This window comes from Ceratosolen solmsi, unplaced genomic scaffold (genome assembly GCF_000503995.2).
Source record: "Ceratosolen solmsi marchali unplaced genomic scaffold, CerSol_1.0 scaffold17, whole genome shotgun sequence".
NCBI lineage: Eukaryota > Metazoa > Arthropoda > Insecta > Hymenoptera > Agaonidae > Ceratosolen > Ceratosolen solmsi.
The window spans coordinates 1,051,701-1,075,614 of NW_011948445.1; the positions used below are offsets into that span (position 1 = coordinate 1,051,701).

At 24.3% G+C, this 23,914-nt stretch overlaps 2 protein-coding genes across 2 annotated transcripts in view; both read left to right on the forward strand.

Moving 5' to 3' along the window:
- Positions 1–13,501, forward strand: part of LOC105366153 (phorbol ester/diacylglycerol-binding protein unc-13-like) — a 30,049-nt gene extending 16,548 nt beyond the window's left edge. The window contains exons 4-9 of the mRNA XM_011504481.1: positions 3,152–3,269; positions 5,303–5,426; positions 7,832–7,951; positions 10,077–10,246; positions 10,308–10,489; positions 13,372–13,501. Of these exons, the coding sequence (XP_011502783.1) occupies positions 3,152–3,269; positions 5,303–5,426; positions 7,832–7,951; positions 10,077–10,246; positions 10,308–10,489; positions 13,372–13,501 (844 nt within the window). The remainder of the gene's footprint in view (positions 1–3,151; positions 3,270–5,302; positions 5,427–7,831; positions 7,952–10,076; positions 10,247–10,307; positions 10,490–13,371) is intronic.
- A 667-nt stretch (positions 13,502–14,168) lies between these two features.
- Positions 14,169–23,484, forward strand: LOC105366154 (uncharacterized). The gene is made up of 5 exons (XM_011504483.1): positions 14,169–14,181; positions 15,115–15,298; positions 18,995–19,186; positions 22,634–23,426; positions 23,479–23,484. Exons 1-5 carry the CDS (start codon positions 14,169–14,171, stop codon positions 23,482–23,484), a joined length of 1,188 nt encoding a protein of 395 aa, XP_011502785.1.
- The last annotated feature ends 430 nt before the right edge of the window (positions 23,485–23,914 follow it).

The window sequence follows — 23,914 nt, forward strand, 5'->3', positions numbered from 1 at the left end:
GGGATCGGCTACGGATCGATCGAGCCACTACGCCTCACTACCGTTCCACGAATAACCATCCAACGGCTCTCCTCATTCCACTCCGATTCGGCAAACCAACGATCTTCACTGACAGCCGACCGGAAGTTGCAGTTAAATCTATCAAATTCCATATCAATCGATCGACAAGAGACACATCATTTACCATTGAAGAAATCATAACGCTATTAACCCAGATAGAGACCATCCTGAATTCACGTCCATTACAATCATTAACTGACAACCCTGATGATTGTTCAGCCCTTACACCAGAGCACTTTCTCATTGGAGGACCCCTTAATACTCTACCAGATCCATCAGCAAATGACTCAAATTTATTAATGCATTCAAAGTGGCAAAGCATATAACAACGAGTCCAACAGTTCTGGAGGCAATGGACAAAACATTACCTGCAACAGTACCTTTCGACATCCAAGTGGCATCATCCAAACTATGCTATCAAGGTCGGATCACTAGTCCTCATCACAGACCAAAGACTACCTGCATGCAAATGGCCTCTCGGCAGAGTGTTAGAATTGCACCCTGCAAGGGATGGATTGAGCAGAGTGGTGACATTAAAAACTGCCTCTTCGACAATCAAGCGACCAATACACATTTTTGCAGTTCTACCAGTTCCCACAGAAGACACGGATTTTAATCATCAATGAATTGATGATGGCGAGCGGAATGTTACGGATTACAACAGTTTTAAGCGGAATACAAAGTGGGAGAGGTATGAGCGCGCGAAGCATTGTTTGGTAAACATTGGCCAACGGACTTAACCAATGCTTCTAACCGAAAAACTCGAACATACGAATATTATTCCGAGAAATATTAACAAATGAACCCCCAAAAAGCTAGGCGTAATTGACGTCACACAAAATAGCGGCATGGTAACATCCACCGATGCGCTAACGGCGCATCGAATTTGTCCGAGAATATTTAAGGAGCTGCACGCGCCGCGATCCAGCCTTCTAGTACAAGCACCCAGCACGACAGGATCGCAACTCTGCTAGCACATCACACAGTTCTCGACTGCATGCAAGTAACACTGGCTCACGTTCTTGCATATTACCTCACCACGCGATCGCCACTCTGCTAGCACATCAAACAGCTCCCACCACCACGTGCAAGTAACGCCGACTCTCATTCTGCATAGGACCTTACAAGCGATTTACGCCCGCATGTAAGTAACGTCGAAGCTATTTCTTACCTTTACCTATACACCGCGAGTTACGCTCGCATCGAGTACAGACCGGAAGTTGCAGTTAAATCTATCAAATTCCATATCAATCGATCGACAAGAGACACATCATTTACCATTGAAGAAATCATAACGCTATTAACCCAGATAGAGACCATCCTGAATTCACGTCCATTACAATCATTAACTGACAACCCTGATGATTGTTCAGCCCTTACACCAGAGCACTTTCTCATTGGAGGACCCCTTAATACTCTACCAGATCCATCAGCAAATGACTCAAATTTATTAATGCATTCAAAGTGGCAAAGCATATAACAACGAGTCCAACAGTTCTGGAGGCAATGGACAAAACATTACCTGCAACAGTACCTTTCGACATCCAAGTGGCATCATCCAAACTATGCTATCAAGGTCGGATCACTAGTCCTCATCACAGACCAAAGACTACCTGCATGCAAATGGCCTCTCGGCAGAGTGTTAGAATTGCACCCTGCAAGGGATGGATTGAGCAGAGTGGTGACATTAAAAACTGCCTCTTCGACAATCAAGCGACCAATACACATTTTTGCAGTTCTACCAGTTCCCACAGAAGACACGGATTTTAATCATCAATGAATTGATGATGGCGAGCGGAATGTTACGGATTACAACAGTTTTAAGCGGAATACAAAGTGGGAGAGGTATGAGCGCGCGAAGCATTGTTTGGTAAACATTGGCCAACGGACTTAACCAATGCTTCTAACCGAAAAACTCGAACATACGAATATTATTCCGAGAAATATTAACAAATGAACCCCCAAAAAGCTAGGCGTAATTGACGTCACACAAAATAGCGGCATGGTAACATCCACCGATGCGCTAACGGCGCATCGAATTTGTCCGAGAATATTTAAGGAGCTGCACGCGCCGCGATCCAGCCTTCTAGTACAAGCACCCAGCACGACAGGATCGCAACTCTGCTAGCACATCACACAGTTCTCGACTGCATGCAAGTAACACTGGCTCACGTTCTTGCATATTACCTCACCACGCGATCGCCACTCTGCTAGCACATCAAACAGCTCCCACCACCACGTGCAAGTAACGCCGACTCTCATTCTGCATAGGACCTTACAAGCGATTTACGCCCGCATGTAAGTAACGTCGAAGCTATTTCTTACCTTTACCTATACACCGCGAGTTACGCTCGCATCGAGTACATGAACGTGCACCAACACCACCACTACCTTGGAGCTCACATACACAAGCTGTGACGTCATACGGACATTCTCCCACCACTTCGTACACTACAGCTCACCCTACGCCGGCTACCAAGACGGCACTAACTTGCTTCCCCTACCACCACGACGACTAAACCCAAAAAGAAGGGGAATCATACTTCAGGCCATCAAGAATACACGCACAGACTCATCGTCACCGCTACTACTGAAGAAACACTAATATATTCACTATATCATACACTCATTATAATAATTAATAGATTATTAACTACTCATTACTTATTACATTAATAAAAGTAACGACTACAAACACAAAGGACAGTATTGAATAATTGCATTGCCCCTTCCACTTGCCAGCAAGCCTCCACCCACCATCATAAGGTTTTTAGTCTGATCCCAGACAGTGTATTTATTATTGTTTGTAATGGATTAGCAATACTACAAAATTCTATCTTCTCCTTCAACTATTAAAAATATAAAAAGTATAAAAGAATAAAAATTCACCAAAGATGTTAATTTTTATAATTGAATTTATAATACATACTAAACATATTTTTAAGAAATCAGATTATCTTATTTGTTTTAAGGTAATGGATATAAAATTCATTATATTTTTTTATTTAAAATTTAATGATTATAATATATTATTAAAAATTATTAAAAACAAAAGTTATGCAAACATCTTATCAGCATATCAAAATTTCAGTGAAACGAATGAAATCAACATTGGACTGCTGGTAGAAGTTTGGTGTAAAGGGATACTATGGGATCGCGCTTTAGGTTATTACTACCTTTTATTACCCGCAATACCATATTCAAACGAGGTAACAACTAAACAGATTTTACAAACTCTTAGTATAATTAATATATATTAGACTATATTATTAAATATTAATTTATTATATTTTAATATATTGATATATTTTATTTTAATATATTAATTTATGGTACATTTAATTTAAACATTTTCAACTTTATACATACTTGTTTCGAAGTGTCAGAAATTTCTGTTGGGAAAACTGATATTTTCCTAAAAGATTAATATACATTATAAGCAAAGTCTATTTTTACGATATAATTATAAGATACAAAATGATATAATCATAAATATTAAAAATAATGCTAAAATAAAATATTAAAATGGAAAAAGTATTTTCACTGTTTATTATATTATGCATAACATTTTATGTATTTGTATTTAACTTTTTTCATATATAAAGAAATGTATCTCTAAATAATTTGAAAATTTCGTTGGTTGACTAATTTATATAAATGCAAAATTCGCTTAAATGAAAAATTTATGTATTTAAAATAGTGGTTATTATAAATTTTCAAATAAATTTTATATTAATGAAATTCTAATTTGAAATTTGAAAATATAAGAGATACATAACAGTTGATAAAAGTCAATTTTACTAGAATTTTGATTTTTTATTATCATTATAAAATAAAATTATACATTACTTATAATTTAAACTATTGTTCATTATTTGAAATTTCGATTATTGAACTCCTTAAAGTATATCCATTTACAAATCTATGCTCTATACATAAATTATTTATTAAAATTATATGTAAAACAATTTTTGAAATTATGAATTTTCAATTGTATATTACCTAAATCATTTTCTTCTCTTAAAAAAATATTTTATTTGTTATTTTTTAAAACAGACTAGCGATTTTTCATTACAACATTTCTTATTTTTATTTAAAACTGATAATTTAGCAATTAAATTAATAGTTCTCTGAAATTTTATTACTCAATAATATAAAAGAATATCAATGATTAAAATTATAATAAATTTATTAATTATAATTGTTTTTTAAAACTATTTCTTTATTAAATAACTTTGACTGAGTCATATATTTACATTATTTGAACTAATACAATAGATTTAAAAAATAATGAAGATCTATATAATAAAATATTTGAATAATACGTTAATCTGTATTGTTGATAAATTAACTTATAAACTGTAAAAATACATATATTTGATTGTATAACATGACTTGTTTTTAATATTGAAAAAAACTTGAACTTGACATTCATTACTAAGCAAGGATATGTCAATCGATATATTTATATGAATCACCAATAATAATTAATTTTTTATTTAATCATTTGAAAAATATGATGTTTTTGAGAATATGAAATAGTGCTATTATTTCTGTTTGTAATAAGAAAGAGTAGAGTATGTTACAAATCCAAATAATATTAATAATTTTATTACTTATTCACTGTTGCTTTAGAAACTAATGAAATACTTCCATTATAATTATTTGTTATACCTCACAACATACCCTTTTCACTGAATTATAATCTAATCGTATCTCTCTATCATCTAATACAAGTGTACATTACATGATTCTTACAACTTTGTGATTGTGTATAAATTATTGAACTCTTGCATATATTTTCCAAGTTTGTTTTGTCTAAATAGAATGGAATTATGAATTACATATGAATTTGATCACTTTGTATTATTTTTATTACTGAAAATTATATTTAAATTATGAATAAATTATATAGTCATAATTGATTAAGTTAGCTTGAATCTTACTAATTTAATTACTACATTGTATTATTTATCTCAAGAAATAATATATAAAATAAACTTTAAATTTGTTGAACTATAAATATATGAAATTTTGTTTTTTAATAAATCATAAATATTTTTTGCTAAATACAATTAATTATGATTAATTATAAAGTGTGTTACAATATAAAGTGAATAATTATTTTTATACATTCATTAAAAATTTAACTCATTAAAAATTTTAAATATTGTTAATTACTTAATAATGAAAGTTGGGATATTTTGTTTTATAACAAAATAATATACATTTTTATTTATAGAATGGTTTTGGAGAATGGGTCAGTTTGGATTCAGAGCTAGAAATGAAAGGTGGGGAAGTAGTAGGCACTAAAACTCCTACTGGACATACTCTTCTAATAGATTGCAGGTTTGAACTGCCATTTGGTGAGCAAAAAATTCATATAAATATAATTTTATCTTAATCTACAATTTTATTATTTATACTTTTTAAATTTAATTGTTTATAGTTATTTATATTTTTTTCGTTTAGATATTATATATTTTATATATTATTATTTACTAATTTATATTATATATTATTATTGACATTTAAATATTTTTATGTACCAGTTTGTAAATTTATAGTCTAGATATTGTCCCACAAGGAAAAAGATATAAATATGTAATATGGATAGAAAGGGAGAGAAAAAGGGAGAGAGAAGTTCTATTTACAAATAATATTGAATATTTCAGAAAAATTATTTTTCTTTTAGTTTTTTTAATTTTTATTCAAGATTGATTTTTTAAATAAAACATTTTACAAAATAATTGATCAAGTAATTACATATAGTATTTGTTTTTGTAACAACGTTCATATTGAACATACAACACAATGTCAACACAAAATATAAATTTACGACTTCAATAATCTGTATGTATTTTTTAATTTTTTACCTGTAGATGATTCATAAAAATTGAAGATAACAATGCTAATTATGATAAATATATTAATGATCACATATTTGAAGTTAAATCAAATTTGATTTTTTCCTAACTAGTTTACAGGAATAAAAAATATCTTGAAATTTAATCTTATTGATATTTCAGAATTTATATACAATACAGAATTCATATTTATGAATTTTACACATATATAATTGTAAAGGATAAAATAAAACATATACGGCTGCTTATTCTAGGCTAAATTTTAAATTCTATAGTTCTGAAAATTTTATTCTAAAATGGAAGATGGTTTAAATAGATAAGTACTAAATTTTGTGTTAATTTTAACTTTTTAATTGAAATATATAATAGGTCAAACAATTACATTAATAATGTAAATGAGAAATTCTATGAATTTGAAAAATGCCTCTATTTAGTAGCCTAATATGTAAAGACCCATAAAAGTTGTATAAAAGAAGGGAACTTGAACTACATATTTGAATGTGAAAAAAAGTAATAAATTTATGACAATTAATTCTATGGAAAAATGTTAATAATATCTAATTTATCTGATTATTTTTCATGATTATGTATTATGTATCTCACATTATAATGTAATTTTTAGCAAGCTGTGTATGACGTAAATGGACAATATACGGTTTTTATAAAAAAAATTCGTTTTTATAAGAAATTGGTAAATTGTAAAATTTTTATTTTATTTCATAAACACTAATTACTAAATTCTCTTAGATCTTCATTCTACCTTTTAAGTATAAGTAATATATACTTGTATCATACTTTATATGACAGTACATATAGACAGTATTAATAATATAATATTTATGTCCTTATTGTTAATCTATCGAAGTTCGAAAACTGAAAATTATATTTATTCTTATAAAAGGTGTAGTAAATTAAATATGCACTCATTTAATATCATGAAATGCATACAAATGATAGATTGAATGTATTAAATTTATAAGCATAATATAATTCAGTAGATACTATATATTAAATTTCAAAATAAATATAAGAAACATAATAAAATTTAAAAAATTATTTAATCACAAAATATGAAACAAGAAAAAGATATTAAAAATATGTTATTGAACAATATAATCTGAAAAACAAATGGAAAGTTTTAATTACAATGAATTTGTATTGAAGCAACTTATAGAAATTCAAAAAATTTATTGTAAAATACCATAACAGCATTCCATAAATGAAAAATGTTCTTGATGTAACAAGAGTCAAGAACCTTTATAAATATTGCAAATGCTCATTCTCCAAGTTCAAAAAATTGTATATGTTTTATAAAATGAAGTAATAAATATCAATAAGAATAAGCATGCAATTAGATTCTATTAAATGTTTCAGTAAGTTTAAACTTGAAGAAAATACGTATGCAAAATTTGTCACTTTAAGAAAGATAATTGAGTGCATTGAAAAACTTATAATTTATTTAAGATTTTGCAAAATTATAATATTTAAAAAGATAATAAAAATAATAATTAAGGTTAATATCATTTATTTTAAATTTTATTTAGTTAATGTTATTAATAAGGTAGTTATGATAAAAATATAAATTTAAAACTTTAGCATCATAAATAATATTTAAATATTATTTTAATTCATTATATAAATTCATTATAATATTTAAAAGCAAAATGCATGTATAAAATTATAAAACAATTTAATTCAAAAAGGGAAATAAAGTAAAATGCTTTAATTCAGAAAATGAAATGGGAACAATTTTTTCTTCCTTAAGTTTGATTTACATACTTCCAAATAGTATATATCTTAGTATTTATATTATTCATTTGCTTATATTTATATGATTATGTATAATTTATTAAATTATATATAATTTTAATTTTTCTTCAAATAAATTTCATTTCATTAAACAGATGCACAAAATACAAATGCGATTGATCTGCAACAGAAACTAGAGATGCTAAATAGCACAGTGGATAATGAAATAGGATCTGAACAAGGACATCGACAGTTGATGTACAACATTGCTCATTGTAAGTTACTTATAGTTTTTTATTATCAATCCATTAAAAATTTTATTCAATATAAAATTATTCAACTTTGGACAAATTAGTTTAGAATAGATTTTTTTATATATATTTAAATGAAATTTATTTTATTTTAACATTAAAATTTCTTTCCTGTCTATAAATTTTCAATAAAAAAAAAAATGCCTTTCTAATACAAAAAGTAAAATAGAAATTAATGGTTTAATAAATAAATAGTTTTAAAATGATTTGCATTTTTTTTTTATACCTATTATATTTTTGTAGGATAATTTTATATTATTAGTTTCTGTCCTGCTTTCTTTTTTATCCCTCTGTGTTCAGGATTAGAGCACTTTCCAAGGCCTTTGATTCCGAGTAGTCTCGAATATTCCAAAGTCTTGCTTTTGAACGTTCTACAATGTTTATCTGGTCTTTGCATAACAACGTCGGTTGCAATTCTCCAATCTGGCTAATGCTTTGGTTTCTCAGAGTTCTCGAAACTTCTAAAGCTAAATTCTGGAACGTCTGCAAGTTGGTCTAGTATCTACATAGGAACACCTATGCAGTGACAGCTAACAAAACTGTCGCGTAGATATGTAAAGTAAGAACGCAACGAGCCTCGCTCTCTCAGTGAACCTCTCAATGAAGAGGCCATAGCACGGATCATGGTCTGTCTTAGCAGGACCGTCATGGAACAATCGCTACCTCTCAGCAGAGCTGCCATGGATTACTCCTTCAGTTTTGCGTCCGTATTCAACAGGCTTGTAGGCGCTCATTGTAATTAAGCCATTCAGCCAAAATTTACAGATATAACCTAGTCAATTGGAAATGCTAAAACAGTGAAGCCATTATAAGTAATACATGTTCAATTCTCAAGTGTGCAACAATTAACAAGTAGTCAAAGGTGCTGACTGCATTACAAGAACATACACAACTACAAGAAGCGCAATATCAAAGCATTGATCACAAAATCAGGCAAGGCAACTGCATCGATGTGAGTATCACTAGCATCTTATACAGAAGTAACGAAAGGCCAACAAAGCTTTTCCAAGAATAGTGCGTCTATTACAAGGCTAACAAGGGCTCTCCAGTAAGTTATCTTAACAAATTACTATCACGTATCACTACACGAAGAAGTACCAGATATTTGCGACCTCTTCTCAGTATTATAATTTACCACTAAGCATACTACGTCAAAAGAATCCAGAGATTACGACCGCCTACCTCTGCCTGTAATGTATATTAACGCCACGTAGCAACCACCACGGAACTACAAGATCTCAACGATTCTCATGACCAACTTAGAATCAGTATTGTGTAGTTTGTAAAGTAAAAAGCAATAAACAACACGAAAAGCAAATGTGTTAAATATTGAATTAATCCGCTATCCCTTCCACTTGCCCGCACTTTTTCTCCCACCAGGCAACTGATGGCCATAGTCTAACCTAATCATCCTGGTCCTTCGACCACCGGATGACTGGAATTCTAAACACTGCTTTTTAAATTTCAAAATACTTAATTCTGTTATATTCATCAAAAAGATTTAAAATTTGTAAAAAATTTACTTTGAAAATTATTCTTAATTTTATTTTACATAATAAAATGAATAAATGTATATCTATTCAAGGATATCCATTAGGATCTGTTCTTATAATATTATGTTTGGGAATGCCCATGTGTTAAACAGCCAGCAACAGAAATCTGGATAATTTTCAGAACAGTTATATTTGTTTTAAATAATATATTCGATCCATGTATTTAAAAATTATAGTTTTATAATATTTAAATAATTATTAAAATTATTTAAATAGATATAGAATTATAAAGAGAAAATATTAAAATTTTAAGTTTTAAATGTAGAAAACTAATATAATTAAATAATATAAAAATTCAAATCCTTTCTGACATATTTTTAATATAAGGTATATGGATACATTATTGTTAAATATTTTGAAGAAGTGAGTGTCTTTATTACAAATTTCTTGACTTTAATTAAATTTATGCTCAAAAACTTACTATTATTTTTTTTTTCATTATTGCAAATTAAGTACATGTAAAATTATTTTTTTATAAACTGGATCTTGTACAAAAGTTTTAAAATTAATATTAATTTTAATTTCTAAATCAATAGCTGGATATTCAGAAGATTCAGATTATACATCGGACTTTAATTATCCTGTTGATGGACAAGGAGCTAACAGTTCGATATCACAATTTTGTACAGCTGCGACTCAATTGGAAACACCACAGAGTTCTTTGGAAACATCTAGAGAAAATAGTTATGATCGAGACGATCAACAGGTAAGTTGTGTATTCACTTATATGATTTGTAAATACATAAACTTTTTTCTCGTTGATTAAGGTACCGACAAATGTAGCAAGTAGTTTAACTCCAGCAATTTTCAGCGACTATTCAGCTAAAGGACTACGGTATAATGAGCCTTATCCTGGCGATGATAGTTGTCAAAGATATATGAATTATAGTGGAGAGTCTTCTGAACCACTATTTTATAATAGCAGACCAAAGTACTATAAAGAATACAGGTAAATAGTTTGAATTTAAAAATGAATACTTTTTTAAACATTATTTAATCATTATATATGTATATAATATAATGTAAACTCACTGTTATTAATAACAAATAATGATTGTTTATATCTTTTATATAAAATTTAAAAAGTCGCCATAATATTTTTATTATAATTATTTATTTACTTTTTTAGATTATCTTATTTGTAGACTTTCAAATTATTTACGTATTTCTTCTGAAATATTCATGTGCTTCATTATTTTCTTTTTTTTCCTTTTTTAAAGACAAAATTTAAAAATTTTCTGTATTAAGTTTATAATAGTGAATTATAGATTAAAAAAATATTACTGTGAAATATGTTATAATGGCAAATTACATTTTGAATATTTTATAGCACTGTTTCAATATTATTTTTTCAGTTTATAAAGATTACTATTATATATATTTGACCTGACCAAAGTAATTACATCAATATATACTGATTCTTTATATTAACATAAGTAACCTTAATATATATACTCATGATTTTATATTAATGTTAATAATTTAATAAATTTATAAATTTTAAGTTAAAATAAATTACACCATAAGTAATAATTAAAACATTGTTTATATAATAATTACTTATTATATAGATTATATATGTTCATACAGACATTTCTAAAATTAAATATAATATATACTTACTTTTAAGTAATTATATTTATTTGATTTTTGTATATAAAGCAAAATAAAGCTCATTATAATAAACATTGGTGTTATATGTATAAATTATATATACAATAAGATTTCAAAAAATGAAATACTTGAAATATCGTGTTATTAATTTTACTAAATTTTACATGACCTTATCAATAATTTATTAATTCTTTAACATAAATTACAGAAATCATATAAAACTATTAATTGTATTCTCTATTAAAAAATACTTTTTATAATCTAAATTAATGTGTATTCATTTTGAATATATTACTTATTCATAAACAGATATTCTAAAAGCATATAGATGATAATTTATATCAGAAAAAGAGACTTATCAATAGTAAATTACGGGCTCCAACATAACATGAAAGTTGATATGGATAGGTCATTAAATTTGGTACATATTAGAAGTACAGAATCCTATGTAGTATTATTTATTTTCCAGTGTCTAAATGATGTATTTCATTATAATATATGTTTACTTTTATTTTTAATTCAAATATCTTTTGATACATATATGTTTTAATATAAATACGTTTTAATAAATAAGTTTCTAAATAATAAATAAATATTACCTTCAAACAGATAAATAGAAAAATAGATATCTTGATATAAAAATAACGGTCACAGAAAATTACAAAGTTAAAAACTAAATCATTGAATTGTAATAATGTTTTACTAGATACTAGATTTTTTGTATTCAATGAATAATTTACAAAGTAATATAACATATTTCGTTATTTAAATTAATCAAATAAGATTAAATAACAAAATAAACCTGAGCTATTTATAATATTAAAATAAATATTATTATTTAAAATAAAGATTATTATTATAATTATAATTATAATAATTATTATTATTATAATTATTATTTAAAATAAAGACAGCATAATTTTAAATAGTTTCTTACTTATTCTTATCTATTTTTTTTTCTTTTACTTATTCTTTTGAAGATTCCTGAAGATTTTGAAAATAATAAAAAATTTAAGTAAATAACTTTAAGATAAAGAACATATAAATAGATATAAGTAGGATTATAAATAAGTCATTCTGAAATTAATATAAGAAAAGTAAATTTTATAAAGTTATGCTATAACATAGTGAAAATAAAAAATTTTCAAACCTACATATACAGTATATTCAAAAAAAGATTAAATAAAAATAAGAAAGATCAGCAGTTAAGATAAAACCATGTATTTTTTATACAACTATTTGTAATAACAACAGATTCAGCAGAACATTAAAATTCCAATCTGCAAAATTAAAAAAATTGAATGTTAATAACAGTGTAAGTTTAAAAGTAAAGATAATTAATTAATTAAAAATGAAGGAATCCTTAAGTGAATACAAATAATTTCTATCTATATTAACTTAATTTTAGGACTAAATTCAATAGCTCATAATAAACGTAAGATAATACAAGTTGTTAATTCATCTAAAAAATAAAATGCTTGATGACAATTTAGCATATTGCTATATTAAATAGAAAAAAATTATAAACATACAGTTTAAATAAAATAATCTTAATTTTTATTATAAAAAACGTAAAATGAAACACATGAATGTACATCTATTACTGGGGTCTGTAAATATTTTATTAACAGATTAATTAGTTCAAAACTATGATTTAATACATTTTGTGCCTTGATAATATCCTTTTGATTACAAAGATTTTTTACGTGTATATGAAATAATTATGATTTAACTCAAGTTTTGAAAAATTGAAGAATACTGTAACAATAAATATTAAACATTAAACATTAAACATATTGCCATAAAAAGGTTAACGGTAACGCATTGATCTTGCCTATATTAATATTTAATTATATATATATTGATAACAATATATGTATGTATTAATATATGTGTTGATAAATAAAATCTAATTATGGCGAATTAAATTTTTTATGTATCTAATTTTTTACATCAATATTTTTTTATTAATAGATATTTATAAGGAATTTTATTTAAAAAGTCTGAAATATGAACATTTTTCAACTATTCACTTACTTATACAAAATTATGATTTAGTAGCAATTATAATTATTTCATTTATTTTAGAAGATTATTCTAATAAATTATTTTTAAGAATAATTTATATTAATATTTATATATATATATATATATCACTAAAGCTGATAAAAATGGTGTTTATATTTATATTTTCAAAATGATATGTGTTTTTTTCAGAGAAGAAGATTGTTATAATGATCATTATAACTATCAAGTATTGAAAATCAATAATACGAGAATTTACAACGATATACAAAATTCTCCTAATATGGCAATTAAAAGTATTCGAAAAACAGGTGCGCATTAAATTATTAATAGCTATTATTACAATTAATGTTATAGAAACAAAATATCGATTACTTAATTTCTAAAACATTATTCTTTATGTGAGAATTAGAAAAATATACATTTTATAAAAGGTATTATAGCATATCCTATATCTTGTATATTAAATACAATTAATTATGTAAGCAGTTATAGATAGCCAATAATATTTATTATTATTTTGTTAACTTAAAGATAATATTAATTTTTAAATATGATAAATCCTTTTTAAACCTATTATTATCTACAGTTGAAAAAATATAATTTTTGTTTCTCTTTTCATAACGCATATCTTTTTCATAATATAATATTATTACAACTTTTATTATTCCCTCTTGAATGCGATACACGTTATTGTCGAACATTTTTTTTTAGGCCAATTGAGTTTACTTAAAAAATTAGCATATAATTTCAATATGCGTGACTTAATAACTGTTATTTTATTAATAATCATTAGAGTAATCAGTCGACTAGTTTAATTTTAATTTGCGAGAACTTTTTTGCTTTTTTTCTGTTGCACAAATTTTTTTTAGGAAAGTTTAGTACTAAAATCTATATTGACTTTACTGAATAATCAGGAAAATACATAGTAGCTTATATGAAAACTACTTTTGTCCTAAAAGCTCTTAATACCATTTGAGTAGATCATAATGCATAGCTTGTGTAATACTGTCGTACATAAAAATCTAGACAAATATAACGTTTGAGTTCGAAATCTATTAATTTGTCATTACAGTAACAATATGGAAAAACCAATAAAGTAAAATATAAAAATCCGAAATTAGACTAAACGGGAATATGATTTTTAAATGATAAATAATAAAATGATAATAAAAATAAAAAATTATTTCAAAATGTAAATAAGGAGCAATATTAAAGAGAATACTTATTATATACTTGGGTTCTTTAATACTTTTTTATACATATAAATAAGCATATAAATATTATTCAATCAATTTGTGTAAATAGTAGGAATAAAACTATATGTAAAGCGAGGTAAATTCCATTAATCCATTAATACTCTGCTACATTTCTGAACATAAATGTCTCGGTTCATATTTTATATAATAAAGTTCTTTTTTTAAGCTATTAAGCGTTGGGTATGTAAAAAAGTAATTAGATATATAAAATTGATTATAAATTTTAAAAGTAGTAGGACCCAAACTATTACTACAAACTAAATAAGAAAAACTTTTAGTTTAAGAACTTTTAAAAATATTATTAAATTTATGATACTATATTTCTCAAAATAATAAAATTGATATTTACAAGATAGTATATCTTTACAAAAGTTAATAGGAAATTGAATTTACATTACTAAACTGTTCTTTTTATAGAAATTTGATTTCAATACGCATTTTTTTAAAAACAGCATTATAATTGAAAAAATAAGATGATGCAAGCAATTATCTTTCTTTAAATTTTTATAAATAATTTTAATTAGACGTCTCTTATTTATAGGCTTATACTATAAATTATAATAAAGAAAATATGGTTATAAATTTTATTTTGAAATTTTTTTCAATTTGATTTATTATTAATATGCATTCATAAAAAATTTTTATTTTAATATACGATAATCGTAATTATGTACAGATTCACGAAGTACGCCATCTTTAGAAAAACAGAGAACATTATACGATGATCACTTACATTTTGATAATTATATTTGTGATACTAGAACCAGAAAATTTAATCAAAAATATCTGGATCACAATAATTACCATAGAGATAATATATATCATGACTATATTGAAGGATGTACTTATCAAGATGAACGGTAAGTCAATATTTTAAAAAATAAATAATTTTAACTCAAACTAAAACTTTAATAATTTTTTTATTTGATTAACAATAAATATACATTTTTCACGAATAATAAAGTCACGAAATTATAGTAGGTATTCGCATTGTACAATAAACAAATATTTTACATTACAATATACTTAGAAGCTATTCGGTATTGTAATTTCCTTACTAGCATTCTTAGAGATTATTTTAATCAAATTATAACAGTTCGTATTTAAAATGAAAAAGAAGTATCACTATATATATACTATATAAATATACTCTAGAGTGTTTGAAGATATCAATGCTTGTAGTGAGTGTATAAATATACAAATAGTTTGATGACAATAAAATAAATATTTTCATTTTTGTCTATCATTATTTAAAACCAGAATTAAAATATCTATATTTTATTGATAATTGATTGATTAATATTATAAATAACCTAAAAAAATTTTTTAATCTTACTATTTTCAACTTTTGAATTACTATAGAAAAAGGAAATATAATTTATATATACTAACTTCTTAATAACTTTCCTTTAATCATCAATGCATTTTTAAAGGGCTTGATTTGATCATATCATATAAAATCATGCAACAAAAAATATACTGAATGTAATTTATAATTTATTTATCTCTAATTATAAATTGATGTGAATTTTTTGTATATATATTAACATATATTTTACATGTATGTTTAAAATCAGTAGTAGTAAAAAATATTAATTATGGAAATGAATCTTTAAATTATATAAATAAATAATAAATATAGTTATATAGTTACGAAATTTGTAGTAATCATGCATAATAATTATAAGACATAATGACAAATAATTTTTTACAAAGAAGCATACTACGTTTGTTTATCAAAATTATTGTTAATCGAAACAAGGCTTATTGTTTTATTACAATACAATTATAATATACTTTCAAAATCGACTATGCTGATGTTCTTATGAAAAATCATTTAAACATTTAAAATGATAGAAATACAAAACAATACGATATATTTTCTGGTCAAGAGAATATTTTAAAAAATGTTTTAATATTCGTAGAAAATCTGTGTCTCCTTTATCGCTTTTCTATATTATATATTCAGTCACTTTCTATTTTCAGCCTAAAGCAATTCACAAAGACATATTGCATCAATACTAATTTATTTTAATTATTGTTTATAAATTTTTATAAATTATAAATAATAATTATAAATAAACAATAATATTGAATTACTGTTGATATTACCAAAAACAGAATTAATTTATTGTCAATAATGAAGACCTTTTTTAATGTGGCATCCAATAACATTACCATAACGGAAATTTGGTGAATTACCTACTCCTACTATTCTATCAACTTACAATAACAATGGGAAGTAAATCATTTTAAAAAAAAACATAATGCAAACACATATATCATATTGAATTACAAGATCGAAGATCATATTCAAGATTTCATCGAACTCGGTTATTGAACAATTGCAATAAATAAAATATGACTGGTGTGTAATAAATAAAATTCAGTTAAAGCTAGTTGAGAGTGAATATATGTGGAAACGATAATGAACCTTGTGAATACTAAATAAAGTTATATGTTGATAAATCATACAAAATCTGCATTAATTGGATTGATTAAAAAACCAGAAAATTACTATTAAATTAATAAACAAAAAAAATTCATTTGCAAAATTTCAAAAAAACTCATTCACAAAAAAAACAAATTTATTATATTTATACAAATTATTATCTTCAATGTTCAAATGTTTTAAATCACATGTAATAATTTATTAAAAATTTTTTCATAATATTAATACATTAATACATTAGATTCATCAATCTGAATATTCTACAAAAGAACGTCAATACTATAATATTAAACGTGACAATTCCAAGCCAAAATATAACAAAATCCAATCCTAAAAGAATATCAGCGAATTCCCAGTACAATCGATGTGTTAAACAGAATTTAATGCATGCACAAATGATTTCCAAACTGAATAAACAGTCAAATTTTACATGCTTGGTTTGCTTGGTCAAATGCTTTTTCTATAAATTTATCACAATTTTCAAAAGCATTTTTTTCTTGCTATGATGTGTAGTCAGTCTTTTATATCTATGCCTTGAAATATATATTAAGAATATTATATTGGTACAAATTATTTTAGTATTATTTAAAATATAAGAAATAAAATATTTATATAGTATTATGAAATTTTAAAGGCATTATATTTTCTTAAATTTTTGGAAATTAAAAAATAGAAAATGAAAATTATAAGTATATATTTTTTTAAAAATAGCTTTTAAACACTAAGTAATATATATTTGAAATAGATACTTTATTCACGTAAAATTAATTCAAATAAATTCACCGCTAACTAAAATTACACAAAGTAAATATGAAAGCCGAATTAATATTTAATCTATATTGGAAGTAGTTGTATGGTTCTAACAATGGTAGAAATGTTATACTTTATTATGAACAAATGATCTTTTTGTTGATTAAAATGATCAAATTTATATATTTAGTTCATGGATATATATAGTTAAATGAACTACAGTATTTCTTTTGCTTCATACCAACTTCTACACTACTTCCAAAGATAATTAGTCCATATCCTTCTATGGTATGTTATGAATTTAGATTTGTCCAAACAAAAGTAACCATTAAAATTGTTCAATATTGATAAAATAGAAAGAAGTTACTTAACGTTCACATGTTGGTATTGAGTTCATAGTATAATAATTAATAAATAAATTAAATGAAATAAATGTAAAGAAATGCATTTCTGTAACGTGATTATATTGCAGATATTTGTAGAGTTTATGGATGTTTTATTTATTTATTTACTTTATTTGATTTTTTTAACAAATTACATATTATCTAAGAAAACAATTATAAGACAAAATAATTATTGCAAACCGTATTCAGGAATTTAACATTAAATAGATTTATTAGATATTGAAACGTTAAAAAGTACAGGAATTAACTGACAAATAATTAAAATATTAATTAAATTATATAAACCAAAAATTAATATTAATGAAAATTAATTTATTAATTATCTACAAATACATAATAAATAATAATAATTTGTTTATAAATAGAAGGTTATAAAAGTATTTATTTTATATAAATCCTAATATATATAATAGTAGTTAAATAGAATCAATAAAATAAAATTAAAATTAAATAAAATTATTCTGAAGATTAAAATAAGACTTTGTTTAATAGACTTTATTTCATCACTTTATTATGTATTGTTTTAAATTTAATATAATTTAGATTGTCTATTTAATTTACAATATTAAATGATTTTAAAACTTAATCCTATTTTATGACTACGTAAAACTGTAAATATCCCTCATTATTTTTGTTAATAAAATTAATTATGAAATGTGCTAATTCAAACATGTTTACATTTAATAGAATAAATTGAAAACTGCATCAATAAAAAAATTATTTTTTATATTATTTTTTAAAATAGTTGATTACTTTTCAATTTGATTTTGCAACAACGCATTGATCACTGGCATTTAGAGCAGTTCTATAATATAATTTTAAATTGAAATCTATTTATGAAAAATTTATTATGAAGTTATTATAAAGTAAATATAATATTCATTCAAAATATTTTATTTTTACAAATAAACGAAATAATATAATTATAAATATATTGATATAAAACATAGCTATGGTCCAGATAATGAAGATAGGCAGTGGGATAGTGGAGGAAGATGGTTTTCGGAATTATATAACGAAATCAAAAGTAATAAAAAAATCCTGCCTGAAAGACCTTTTTCTAGTATTGACATTCACCGACCTGATTATGGACCAGCAATTGCAAGACAATGTAGTTGTGAGTCAGAAGATTATGAATATAGGTAATTCAGATTGAGTCTTAAAATACATTAAATTATATTAAAATTTGCTTATAATTATTAAAAATATATTTTAATTATTGCTTTTTATTAAATATTTGAAGGCATGGATTCACGTTTTTCACGTATTTCATATAAATATATGATGCAACACAGAATTCAGAATTATTTCAAAACGTGCTTTAATTTACAAACTGTCATAAAGAAACTATAAAATTTTGATTTTTAATTATTATGATATTTAAGAACAATTATTTATTAATCGCTACATAAAAAATTACTATATTTTTATAAAAATTTGAAACAATATTTCAATATTTTGTCTTTTTATTGTCAATCATTATTGAAGAATGTTCTGTCAATTAGGTATATTTCGGTAAAAGCTAATAAAGATTAATAATAGACTTAAATATTTTTTTGTAGTTTTTCACAAAACTTTTCGAAAATTCGGTTTACTTTATGTTTTCTACTAGTGCTGCGCTTCAAATTTGTTCATATATGATAATATAAGTGTATGTAAATAATATAAATTATCGCATTAATACTGAATTTTTTTTAAATTTATTTTTATTATAATAGTAATTTTATATGATCTAAAAATATAAAAATTATTTTTTTCAGTTAAACACTTGAATTTCTTATAGTACATTAGGGATTGCTAGAACTGAATAAACACAGTTAATAAATATTATAATTTTAACCATTCATCAACCTGTTTTATTTACTATTTTCATGATTTATAATCGAAATAGTTAAAATAGTTAAAAACTAAAATAGTCTGCGACTGAGCAATATAAATCAGCGAAAAATAGTTTCATTATATTTACGGATTAGTGAATTTTTATCTATTAAATATTTTCAAATTTGTTCACTATTTTGAAGTATAAAAAGTATAAAAAATTATATTATCAAAAACAAAGATAGATATAATGAATACAAAAAATTTATTTTTCATCGATATTTTTAAACCATAAAATTTCATTATGTTATTTTCTTCAAATTTTAGTCTAGAATTATATATAAAAGTAAAGTTTTCATATAATTTTCATTTAAATCGCCGTGCTCCATTTCTATTGCTTTCCTGTAAATTTGACATATTAGTTTATATTTTCATGATACATACACAATATTTAATATATATAGAATTTTCATTCCGAAAATATGTCTATTAATGTATTTTTTCAAGCAATAATCGATATGATAAATGGTTTTACTAATTTTGCACATTATAAAATGGTTATATAAACTATGGACTACAAAATTAACAAATCATCAATATAACAATTAGTGAATTATTTTTCTTCCTGATATAATATGTTGTTTCAATTGATAAATTGCGGGTCTAATCTCGCAAATTGTAATCTAAATGATATACCTTTAGAATTTATAGTAAAAACTTTCTAATAAAAAATACTAAAGGAGGTATTCAATACTCAGTGAGTAATCTTTTAATTTTAATGTAATTGAAATGTAAAATTTAATACAGTATAGTATTAAAGAATTCTAATTTTATTCAACATTTTAAAAAATATTAGATAATGGACATACATTGATGATTTTCTTGTTTAATGATTTTGATGTACTTAATTTGTATTTAATTTTCCATGTAGTGCCACTTTCTTGTTTAACTACTAATTTTATAATGTAAAAAAACATTAATGGTATACAACAATAACAATAACAGTAATTTTTTAAAAACACTTTTGAATTTTAAGGAATAGGTTTATTATATTGTATTAACCGAATTTGAATTATGTATGTAATAAAATGAATTAAAACAGTAATTTATCTGTTTTAATGGAATAGTAATCTATATCATTATTTATAATAGATTGTATTTAAATTTTGAATTTAAGATTATTGTTAAAACTGATACATGAAGAATTTCTTCATAATTAGTTATTTAGAATGTATAAAAGAATTTGCAATAAACAATATACCATTATAATTTATATTTATCCATATTTTCAATAATACAGATTTGAGATATTTAAATCTGATTCGATTTAACTGGCTTATCAGATAAAATGTATATTATTTTAGCACAACATGTAATATATTATAAACATTTATATAACTGCTTCGAACGATAATAATTAAAACTTTACATTTGTACTTTAATAATATTCTGTTTATTAACAAAAAAAATAGTATTTTAACCACTTTTAAAAGTTTAATTAGTTATAATTATATTAGTTTACTTGGTAAGAAATTAAATTGGACTATTTTTTAACCTAGTTTGAATTATATAAATCTGATATTCGATTATATCAATAATTAACAAATTCTTATTAAAGTCATTGACTTATTGATTTATAATCCATTAAATCTTTGTGTTTGTGACTTATGTACAAAACTAACCGAATTTTGTTATTTGCGATTATTATCAATTGTATAGCAAAAACTTATAGCTTGTAACTTAATAATAATTATTAAAAACTAATTTATTTAATATTCAATATATAATTTTCTGACTTCATTTTTCTGTTATGTCATAAAAGTTGATTAAGTGCTCTTTGATTCCTAAACCAGTTGCTGGTGGCAAAGCACTTCTTACTCACCATCTTCTGTTCTCGATTACAACAATTGTTATCCATTTTTGAAACGAAGTTTTCTATAATGCTACTTTCTATTATTACATTCAAACAAATATAACGTAATTTTATATGCATTAATAATTAAATTAATTAATTAAATTTGGCAAAGATGTATTAATTTTGTAATTCTTTGTTTCCTCTATTGTATTGTAGATATTTATACTTTTAAATTTTGTATTATAGATAAAAATACTCCTAAAATCAGATAAAAATACATTGAGTAGAAGAATATTTTATTTATTTTTATTAATATAACTTAAACATATAAATACATATATAATTAATGAATCTAATTCATTATGTAATTATAATGAAAAAAATTTTTAATGATTTAATTTATATTTTTGTATATATTTGAAAAATGAAAGCTTAAATATATTTAGAAAATTTACTTTGTTCATTTTCGAAAAACATAATTTTGTTTATAATTAAATATTGATTTAAAAATTGCAGACTATTTGACTACAATTAAGAAGATATAAAAAATATCAAATATAAATTTTTATGTTTTATTTCTACTTGAGAATGATTAATATGTTAATGTCTACTATAAGCAAAATGAGTTTATACAAATAAAATTTGTGGTATCTTTAAATATAGCATTGAGAAAAGATTTCTTAGCATGTAATTATACTAAAGCTGATAGTTATTTATTTATAATTGATTTGTGTAATGCATGAATACATACTTCTAAGATTACTTATAAAATACTACGTAAAAATTTAATTTAAATTATCGAAGATAATTAAAACTGTTTATATATTTAATTAAACATAGTATGATTTATAATATATAAAATTATAGGGTTAATGTTTTAATTAATTTGTAAATGTAAATTAAATATACTTTTTAGCGACAGCAGTACACGTAAACGAAAATTTTTACAACCTCAACAACATCCATTCTCGCGTTTAGAAGGATCAGGAAAAAAATTACCACCAACTCCAACAAAGTCGAGTAGTAGCATTATTGGGCAGAAACCTACATCACTTCCATCTACTCCTGCAAGATATCTACCACGACCAACAACTTCTTTAAAGGAATCATGTTGCAGTAAGTTAAGTTATAATGAGGATTACAATTACGCGTATTACAGTCAAGATAACCTACAACATGGTATTAGTGGTATTAGCAATGCGATGCATATCATTAATGATATTCCAAGTTATCAGCCTAATACGAATGATGTACCACAAATGCCCCATATAAACTATGATACACTTTATTTAGAATCGAAGGTACAAGATGCCCATAAAATAGTCGAAAAGTTTTCACACAATGCAGATTACCAATCGCCGTATCATCATTTATTTAAATCTGGTTTTGAAAAAACATATACTAATCCAAGTGGTAATTTAAAAGTCAGTGAATCTTTACCAACTTATCAACATGAAGATACTCATAATATAATTACGGATGATAGCCTGCAGACTCTATCATATGACCAAAACAATATCCGACGACCGTTTCAATCTTTCATTACGCGGCAATGTCACAATGAACAAAATAAAGATGAATATGTAAATCAGTGTTTTGATGGTAAATGTCCGAAAGAATATTTAGATTCCTCGTGTAAAAATAATGAGCATTTAATCTATAGTAAACAATTTATAACAGATATATATAATCAATCAGTCATTCCAGATGTATCGAAAATTTATAATAATGAAAATTATGATTACGATAATACATATACAGATGTAATGGTATCCTCTCATGATGAACCATATATCAAACAATATGATCAGGCTGCTTCTGTAACTATTCCCCATGATAACCATAAAAATCTGTATAACATGCAACTAAAATCAGAAGATAATAAATCCTGTACCGAAGAAGCTAAAACAGCATATTCTAAAAAAGATAATTCCAATTTATATGAAAATAATGATCAAAATGAACATTATACCAACTTTCATAATGAATCTTATAAAAATTTGTTTGAAAGCGAATATAATAAAAACTTATACGATCAAGTACAACCTAATGTATCAGAGTTGTTCGTAACAATACCTCAAAAACAAATGAAAACAAATGAATATACTCCTGAAACAAAAGAAATGCCTAAATGTAATATTAATCCATTACTTCAACAGAATCTTTATATATTAGAATCTAAACATGTTGACCGAAA